At 37.2% G+C, this 10,292-nt stretch overlaps 1 protein-coding gene across 1 annotated transcript; it reads right to left on the minus strand.

Annotated features, from left to right (window-relative positions):
* Nucleotides 1-1,267: 1,267 nt before the first annotated feature.
* On the minus strand, nt 1,268-9,748 carry LOC122038234 (probable cellulose synthase A catalytic subunit 1 [UDP-forming]). The gene is made up of 14 exons (XM_042597880.1): nt 9,417-9,748; nt 8,000-8,195; nt 7,626-7,807; nt 6,764-6,848; nt 6,470-6,656; nt 5,637-5,903; nt 5,204-5,549; nt 4,986-5,123; nt 4,789-4,914; nt 4,471-4,683; nt 4,127-4,394; nt 3,066-3,262; nt 2,631-2,981; nt 1,268-2,206 (listed from the first exon to the last, which is right to left on the minus strand). Exons 1-14 carry the CDS (start codon nt 9,495-9,497, stop codon nt 1,619-1,621), a joined length of 3,225 nt encoding a protein of 1,074 aa, XP_042453814.1. The 5' UTR covers nt 9,498-9,748; the 3' UTR covers nt 1,268-1,618.
* Nucleotides 9,749-10,292: the final 544 nt, after the last annotated feature.

Below are 10,292 nucleotides of genomic sequence, written 5' to 3' on the forward strand. Positions count from 1 at the left end.
TTTAGTCTCATGGTTTGACCTAATAAGTTAGTGGGTTAATTTTTTTTGATATACCTTCACGTTGGAGAGAAATGCATCAAGACGAACATGAATATCCATACAATTATTATTATTTTAGCATCACATGTGACAAAAGATAAAATCGTTTGTCCCCAGTTCCCCTATCGCATCCGATCCCAGGCTATCATGAGGAAGGTAAATCATGACAGTCGAACAGGCAAGTAGTAGGTGGGATGAGGTACACAGGGTCCAGAAATTTATGCCCCGACAATTCCACGATTCGACCTCGCGTTCTCAAGTGACAAACAAATTATCATTTATCAACTCGAATGACCCATGGGGTCATTATTTTAGCATCACATGAAACAAGTTTATGCAGCAAACATAACTGTTTGAAACCCATGCTCAAACACCAAATGGTAATGCAACAATGTTTACTTATCTTTTATAAAAAAAAGCTGAAAGAAAAAAGTAATACAATGATTGACATAACTCAATCAATTTACCTTCCCATAATTCCCAAATTCTCCTTGTGCCCAGAAAAGATTCATTAAGTAACCACTTTTCTTCATTATCAGGTACATATCCAACTCTTTGAGCAATCCAACCTGTGCTAGATCCAACCCTTCCCACAGACCAAAAAAAATATGGCTGGACAGGAAATCTGAAGGCAATCGCTACAACAGTGAATTATCAATCAAATTACCAACTAACAAACTGTAATCTAAAACCAAGAAGACATGTACACTGTTTAGAAACACACGATGCATGTGATCTTGTCATTTAAGCTTCTAAAAGTTGTTCAGCTATGGAAGTTTGAGACACTTTTTTTGCCCAAGTATGAGCGAAAGTCATGATCTATTCCAATTTCCAAGCATCTACCAATCCTTTGAAAATGCAGGCTAGATATAATCCTTTGAGCTATAGGTCCGTGAGTACCCTAGAAAAGGAATATTTTCTCAACCATTTCGTGTTAATAAGATATAAAAGCACGTTTCTATCTATCTATAAGAAATAGAACAGTGCGTTTCAAAAGTACCAATTTGATCTGAGACCGTTTGGAATCTTTCGTAGTAGAATCAGAGTACAGTCAGTGGGATTGTATAGGATGTCGTTTAAAGGACCAGCCATTTATTTTCAGTATCGAATTGTTGTGTGCTAAAAGTTGGTCATGCTACATTTTATTTATTTATTGATTCATATTGGATAGATTTTTCTGCGTTTATTTATACTTATTTGAGATACAGCAAAGACAACCAATCTGATGTAGCCAATAGTGTTCTAATATTATTTGCTGTCCAGCAGCAGACTAGCACCAACACAACAGTGGTTCAGCATGAAATGGAATGATACTAGTCACAAACACATTGTACAGTGTCCTTGTTCATATACATAAAACTTTGCCATCTACACAAAAAAAAAAGAAATAAGAGTAGCAGTGGAACCTTAAATATTACTGCAGCATGAGCCTTCAACAATACAGTGATCAAGCAATCTATGCTGAGAATAAATAGACATAAATAACTGAACTTCTAGAGCTGGCAATCTCCCAATACGTAGATCCTTACTCCCTAAATGAGAAGAAACAATACTTGAACTTGAGAGGAAAGGACGATCATCAGCAATTAACACCACACTGTCCCATTTGAACAGCCTTTTGTGTGGGAGAAGTGAATGGATCGATATGAACCCACAGCAACGAGAAGATGGAAGCAAGCAGAATGGACCAGACAATAACAATGGTTGGGGTTCTGTTCTGCCGCCCCATGAGACCCTTGAGGAAAGGATACAGATGTGCAATCACCCAGAATGCAAAGAAAAGCCTTCCAAACAAGGGGCCCCAGGATTGGTAGCCGCTGTTGACAGCATAGGATACGCCTGCAACAATGCCTACCATGTTGATGACCAAGACAGTGGTTGGGGGGACGAGAAGACTTGTCCACTTGAAGACGTAGAGTTCAGCGAAATCTCCATCATCATCAGAGGCCTTTGATGTGACAGTAAAGCTTGTGTCTATGCCTGCCAACACCTTGAGCAAACCCTGGAAGACAGCAAATAAATGGGCAGATGTGCCACCAATGACCCAGAACTGCTCATTTCTCCACCAGTCCTCAATCCCGACGCCACTCCACCTGAGCTCAAGAATACCCGTAGCAAAAATAGAAATGAAGAGCAGAATGAACCACATTCCTGCATAATTGCTTATCTGTGGAAGCCAAGAAGGATCAAAACAAAAAGAGCTCAGCAATACAAAAAAGAATAATTAAAATTAAGAAACTATAACTGGGAAATTTTTGCAAGAGATTCAGGAAAATCTACTAATTTTAATCTGAGACTCAACTATTGAGAGGTTGATGTTTGTTAAGTATCAACGTAAAATGCCAAAAAGGCACAACTGCTAACTCTGCTAAAGTTGTATAAACAAAATAAGGCACAAGGTTTCAAACAAGAAATACTTCTACATCAACCATAATATAGAATTTGCTAAGACAATATACATAACAGAGGAAATACTTGCTGGAAATAATTTACTTTTTCATAGTTCTAAATGAAAATTCCTAAAAAAATAACAATGCTTGTGCGTGGAATCAAAAGAGAGATCATATAAGGTTTTACGCAAAAGAGCTGACCTCAGGAATAATAAATTTTCCAGTCAGAAGGCAAATGGCAGGAAGAACACAGTAGGCGATCAGTGGGATAGAAGTGATTGGATAAACTATGGTATTGATGTATGCCAGCCTTTCCAAAAGCTTCAATCTTCCACTGTAACCGTACCATATAGGACAATGCCTACTGAACAGAATCTCCACTGATCCCAAGGCCCACCGCAGCACTTGGTTAAGACGATCAGAAAGATTGATTGGAGCAGAACCCTTAAATGCAGGACGAGGCGGCATACAGTATATGGAAATCCACCCACGAGCATGCATCTTAAATCCAGTAAGAATATCCTCAGTAACTGAGCCATATATCCAGCCAATCTGAATGCATGTGCACTAGAGCAATTCAGCAATTCTTTTTAACAAAATTAAACAGAGCCAGGCGATGGAGTGTCATAAACTGACCTCTTTTCCCCATTCGGTTTTGTCTTCATAGCCACAGCTAATAACATGTATGGCTTCCTTCAGAAGAGATGCCGGATCAGTGGATGGTGGTATGCCTCCTTGCTCCATAAAGGTGGAAGCAATGAAAATTGGTGACTGACCAAATCGCTTTTCCAAATTCCTCTGGGACATAAGCAGTGACCTCTCATCTTCGTAACCTTAAAGATGCAAACAAAGAAGAGAGCTCAAGTTTCATAACGTAACCTTAAAGATGCAAACAAGGAAGATAGCTCAAGTTTCATAACGTAGAAAATGGAGACAATGAATTAGACCATAGAACAGGATATCTTGGATTAACTGAATCTCATACAAATTAAAGTAGGTATATTGTGTCCCTCCGGCATACAATAATCATGCTTGTGTCTGGTAAACAACCTATGCATACTAGATACAAATGGAAAATACCATATAAAGAAAGAGAAACCAAATTGACAAAAAACACAACACTCAATTTGCATGAACTTTTAAACAGAACAAAGCAATAATATTTGCCTTAAGTCTAATCAAAATGAGTTATTTTTTGAGTAAAACGGAATACATAGAAGGATGTGTTCAGTAGCGATGTGCAAATACACAAATATCAGGACCTCCAACATAGAGATATTGTTATCATAGAATAATATGCTCCTAATGAATTTAAAAGAAACAAAATATATAATTACATAAGAAAAACTACTGCTATAGAAAACAAGGTAAAGCGGGTTGACCGACAAAAAGGAGAGAAGAGGGGAGCATAAAAGTAAGCTAAATGTCTGATGCACTATAGGAAAAAGTTTTAAGGAAAAAGGTAATAAATCCAAAAAGCTGTGAAAGTAAACCTTGAATAGAAATGTATATGTCCTAATCCTATTCCAAGATCAAGTACAATCTTGCTATGCAACAGATGTTCTTGTCCTCGTCCTATATTCTATGCTTGCATGTCTCTCAATCTAATTCTGAAATTTTGATTACACATGCTAGGTTGTTTACTAGTTCTTTAATTATGAACCAAAACACAGAAAAAAGGATAAATCATTTACTACCTTCTATGCCTTCTTCCACATCTTCCATATTGAAGATGGGAACTGAAGATTCAGTTCTCTTCATAGCTCTTTTCTTGCTATCAATATAGCTCTTATCCCCACCCTTTCGTTTCTTTCTTGAACCACAACAACTCTTGAACACAATGTTTGGCTCTAGATCAGCCTCAGTCAACACAGGATCATAGCCATACAAAGCCTGCCTGTTGAAACAACATCCTGTTCCCACATAGACAGGACCTTGGATGCCATCTAAACCTTTCAAGTTGATCTGCGAAATAACATAATAAATAAGGGAAAACTTTTTTGCTGCATAAGTGCATTTGTATTATTGTTATATGTCTCACATCAAAAAACACAATATTGCGATTGGCGTATCGATCGTGTAAGTCAATGCCATCGAATCGTTGAGGAAATTGTACATAGCACGTCTTCCTTCCAAGAGCAGGATCCATCATAAAGCACATTGCTTCCCGAAGAGCTTTGCTATTGTTGAAGTAGTGATCACAATCCACGTTCAGAAGGTAGGCACCATTGGTTAAGACAGCAGATACCCGGATCTAAACAGAAAAACAAAAATAGAGGTTGAACCAAGAATCAACATCCATGTAGGTGATAAACACAGAACATATAATAAGCATACAAGTATAAGATAAAATACAAACCAAGGCATTCATTGCACCGGCTTTTTTATGATGCTGGAATCCTGGTCTCTTCTCACGGGAAACATATACAAGCCGAGGTAGTTCGTTGCCATCAGTATCAAGCCCTCCGCTGTGTCCTAGAAAGACCTATATTTGACCAACAAGTCATATAAAGAAGCAGTTGTAGAACAACAGAACCTACAGTGAAAAAAATGAACCTGTATCATGCCAGGATGATCCCTTGGATTATTTCCAGGCCAAGAAGTTCCGTCTTGCATTGTCCAACCTTCCTCTGGAGTTTTCTGTGCTTTGGCAACAAGAGCATTTATGCGAACCTTATACTCCTCATATTCTCTCTGAAATGAAATGGCCCATGTATCAATACATCTAATAGCCATTAGCCCAGAGGATATAAGCAACTATTTCACATTCTTACCTTCATTGCTCTCCGTTCTTTCACAAAAGAAGGTTGGATTTTGTCCTTCAGGTAATCTATCTTTTGGGCAAAATAAAACTCTGGGGCTCTGGGTTCAATATTATGCTTCTTGCAAAATGGTACCCACTTCCTTGCAAATTCAGCGGTCTCTGATAGGGCTTCAAAAGTAAGCATTGCTGAACCATCATCAGAAACATAGCATGAAACTTTGTCGACAGGGTAATCCACAGCAAGAATAGACAAAACTGTGTTGGCTGTTATAAGAGGAGGTTCTTTCAGAGGATCGACTGTACTGACAAACACATCGATTGGGGCTAGCTGTGACAGTTCACCCTCTCTATCATACCTACAAGTGTGTGTTTTAAGAAAGAAGAATGTAAGTTATAAAACAAATGAATAGAATATCATGTAAGTTATTGAACTAAAAACTGACCTCAATGCGAGCCTCTCAAGGTAAGTCTCACGATTGATCGGATACCATTTTGGAAATTGATCGAGAAGCCATGACAAAGCAAACCAAATCTCACAAATGACTGAGGTCAGCCATAGAGGATAAGCATCAGTTACTGGATGAGTTACACGATATTGGAAGAAGAAACATAAAATGATAAGTCGAAGTATGATGACCACGCGATAGAGGTTTAGTTGGTTAGAAGGTATTGGCACTATGCGGCTCATAGGTAGACGAGCATCATCAGTCCTACAAAAAAGCAACACTCGGTGTATTAGTTATATAAGAATTTCAACTTTTAGACTATGCTTCCTACAAAGGAAGGAACCAGCTAGGGAATGAAAGAGAGCAGGAAAAAACTTTAAAAGATTGTGAAATATTTTTCATCCAAAAATAACTCAAAAAGATTTTTTTAAAAAAAAATAATTAAGCTCGGAGTTGATTTCTATTGCACGTGAAAGTGAATTTACTACCAAATTCAGATGGAAGCAAACAAAGGAAACTACGCAAAGATTTCCCCAACCTTTTCTTTCACTTCAGTTTTTTTTGCCTAAGGAAACAGAGGGAAAGTGTAGCTGGGAAAATTCTATCCATCAATTTATTTCCTTCCAGTTTCCTCCATAGGAAACACACCCCCGAGGAATTGGAAAATGAAAAAAAAAAACTGAGCCATATAGGAAAATGCAAATCCAATGAATTCTAGTCCATTGGAAGGAAAAGAATACAACATTATAATTATAGCTTACATAAATATATCACATTTAGGAGCTGAAAATAAAAGAATGAGGCACAAGGGGATAAATGCAAGTCCTTACATTTGTAGATCTTCACCATTTGAACCAGTTCCTTCCATGTCTCCTTTTCCATCATTGTATTTGTTAGTTATTTGCATCATGTTTTTGTCCTGCTTGAGCTTCCAACCTTCAACTCTTTCTTTCCAATCAACACTGCCAAGTCCATAAGAGTTCAAGTCTTTTGAAGGGTCCACAATCCTTACAGGAACTGCAAGGTAAAAACACCAAACAACAATCAAGCCAAAGAAGAGCTAAACTAAACATGTCATTTTAGTTAACTTTAGCATTGCATACGATTATAGGATTAAATATTACCTGGCATGCTGGGATCCACATATCCCGATGATGGACTTCGAATAGAATGACGATCAGGTGTTGCATCAGGTAATTCACCAGAAATCTGGAAATTGGTAATGATGGTAAGGTTGACTGACAATGGATCATTATGTTATTATCAATATTTGGAGATAGGTTTGCAATTGTGAAGAATAAGTAGAGGAGAATAGTATTTATAAATATATCATTGTTAAACAAGACAAGTGAAACATATTTTGGATGTGACAAAAATCAATGTGCACTGATTATCTGAATTTGTAGTTCAGAAAGGTCACAAAATGATACTCTAAAGCCATGAATATCAGTGCACAATGAATGAGACACAAGAAGAGACAAAGGTTTCAAGTTATCGACCATTGATGGAATATATAATCAATCTCCAAAGAAAACAAATATATCAAAGATCATGTTTCCTTGAGATGAGGTGTGCCTTTATTCAAAGGGAAAAAAAAATAGGCAATCCAGACAAACATCTTTGCAAGTTGCCTTGCTGGATTCTTCATCTTATGTAGCTCAAAAGAGACTCCAAAGAGTACTAATGGTGTTTGTAAATACAAAATAATACTTAACATGGCTACAGAGGGGGGAAAAGATTGACATGGAAAATAGTAGATGTCATCTTTTAACATAGATCTCACTTTCACTCTCTTTCATGGCTCTCATTTTGCTTACCATGAAAACATTCTTTGTGATCTGTTTGTCAAATTTATCTGAATAGCCTATTTGTTGTTACAGCAACAATGATTTGCAATTGCTATATTTATCCATCAACTCTGTCAATCTAAAACATTGAAGAAATGCCAAAGGGATAATTTATACAAGATTGTTTCTTTCGATCTACCTGCTGCCCACTGGTCAAACGCGGAATACGGTGTTGAGGTTCATGTCTAGATGATGAAGATAAATCAACATCTTCTCCCTGCCATTTGCTTCCTGCCTTGAGATTGCCATGCCTGTAATTGAATTCATTATCCAGATCATCAACATCTTCCTCTTCCTCATCTCCCTCAACCCGAGGACTACCTGAAATGAATGATCATCAGCACTGAGGTAGATTAGATCTGTAATCCAGTGCCAGCAACAAATTTTACATAGAAAAGAAAAAAGCAGATTGCTAATATTTCATTAGCAAAAAAGACTCATGAGACTTTTATGTTAAGCATGCCTATGTAACAAACATCTCGAAATAAACAAGATCAGAACTATCAAGGTTACCTTTGTGTCTCTTGTACCGAGTCTTGCATTGGGGACAAGACTTGTTTCCTTCCTTCCTCTCGTACTCATAACAAGCTCGGCAAACTGGGAAGGCACACTCATTACAAGCAACAAACAGATCCCCTGTAGCTGAGAGCCCAACTGTATCACCACAAATCTGACATTCTTGACCATTGAAGTTCTTCGCCATCTTTGGCTGCATTGTTGGCAAAGACAAGGAGTAAAGAACAAGGCATTGAAAATATGAAAAAGTTGATGCAGTTGAAGAAGCAATTGTTAGTAGGAAGTAATCACAATGTATAAGGATTCAACGTTGTGAACTAGAAGAGAGATACAAAAAAGAGCAGAATTAGAAGCTACCTCAAAATATTGGTGGGTTTTTTCTCCTTTCACTAAAAAAAAGGGAAAGCTATTTCAAGAATGCTCACGGTTCAAAGTTCAACCAGCTAATATTTCAGTTCAGTAAAATGATGAAAAAAATGAAACACCTAAATGTAGCTCACAAAAAATAATATGCAGTCCAAGCTCACATATTAGAACTTCCAAATAAAGGATTAAATAGAATATTGCTCACAAGCATATAGGGCAAGCAGATGACACTACAACTAGCATACAGATCTAGGCAAGAGAAGGAGAGAGAAACAGTTTTTGAAATTTCAAGATATTGACATCTCTGGGAAAAAAAAAGCAACGGAGACCATGAGACCTAAACTATTAGAAGATAAAAAAGGCTGCAACGAGATCTAATTTGTTAAGAAAATAAGGAGGAAGAACCAGTGCAAAGTGAAATATACTGGATTTGTTCAAGGTCTGTCTTGATCCAGCTTTCCTCAATCATGCATCTTGAATAACATAATAAAACTTAGATTATTTAAAGTAACTATTAAAAGAATCAACTGGAATATAAGCCAATAGAACAGATATATGACTTGAGTTTGTTACTGACAGACATTCACCGTTCGTAGCGAGAAACTAAAGCACAATTTTCCCAACCCCTACATTTTGTGACAAGGATCTTACAGGATGAATTCTTCCAATAACTATAGTGAAACACTTAGGCTAATCAACATCAGTCTAAGTTTCATAGTGAAATTTGACAGCGTAAATCCCAAACTAGACATTGACAGCAAAATAGGTTCAAAGATCTAATTTTTTTCCTAAAATTAGCCACCAAAAGTGAGCGCAACCAGTCCGATTTCACCAACACCAGGTGGATTCCTTTTGTCCCTCCATGAATTGAAAGAGTCGACCATGAACCCGAAGTCAACCCACTTACGACTTCAGTCCGCCGCTAGATCCGGCACACCGAACGGCTAAAATGTCACTTATTCCCTAAAAACCTCGAAGAAAACAAGTAAAATATCGGATCTTCGAGACCCGGAATCAGAATCAAGAGCGAAAGAAAAGAAACACCCACTCCGGAATCGCCTTCGTGGCGTATCATCACGAACTCGTTCCTCTTGTGCGACCCCGCAACCATTCCAGCATTGGCTTCCATTGCTCCCGCAATCTCTCCAAAGATCCAACTTTTCACCCGCCTTCCTTGCTCAAATCTCTACAAAAACATCAGGGACAAACAGGGAGACAGAGGGGGGAGATCGGTGCAGATTCCACTACCGATCGGAGCTGAGGAAGCACCACCGACGACGGCTGAGGGCTCAATAACCACCTGATGCTATTCCTCCCACGCAATGAACCCAACGTTGCCCCTCGCCTTTCCTGTCTCTATTAATATCAGCACAAGGAAGCTCCATGGTTAATTACTAATATGGATTCCTACAACTCACCAGCTTGAATTAGAACTTTTCATTTTACCCCTAATAATTTATTTTTAACATACCCTCTAAATTAACATACCCTCTAAATTTATAAATTTAACACATACTTTAAAGGTTTTAAACCCTTAGGATTTTACTCATTGTTTATTAATTTTATTTTGGGCTGAATTTTATTTGAGTATGATAAGAAAAGAATTCCCTAGCTTACCTCGTCCATGCAAGTAAAATAATAAAAATAGAAAAATATATATGAATATATGTAAAAATCATACATTATAAATGATATTTAAATTGGCAAAGGAGACAAATATCGGTATAAAAAGGTTCATGATAAGGAGATAAGAGTTTTAATAGAGGTGTTTTTTAAATTTTTATAAAAGAAAATTGGAGTAAATGATCATTTGATGCTATTTAAAATGTCAAGAAGAATCATGTTAATATTAAAAATATTTTAATACTTTCAAATTTATGATGGTATTTTTATAAATTGGCTAGAATATAGGTGTTAATTGAAA

The sequence above is a fragment of the Zingiber officinale genome, chromosome 1A (assembly GCF_018446385.1).
Source record: "Zingiber officinale cultivar Zhangliang chromosome 1A, Zo_v1.1, whole genome shotgun sequence".
Classification (NCBI taxonomy): domain Eukaryota; kingdom Viridiplantae; phylum Streptophyta; class Magnoliopsida; order Zingiberales; family Zingiberaceae; genus Zingiber; species Zingiber officinale.

Excerpts from the sequence above, each read along its gene's own strand:
- LOC122038234 (XM_042597880.1), bottom strand. The coding sequence starts at position 9,497 with ATGGAAGCCAATGCTGGAATGGTTGCGGGGTCGCACAAGAGGAACGAG. Across the intron at positions 8,196-9,416 it reads GCCACGAAGGCGATTCCGGA|CCAAAGATGGCGAAGAACTT; the intron begins GTGGGTGTTTCT and ends CCAACAATGCAG. Across the intron at positions 3,263-4,126 it reads TGTGGAAGAAGGCATAGAAG|GTTACGAAGATGAGAGGTCA; the intron begins GTAGTAAATGAT and ends TGCATCTTTAAG.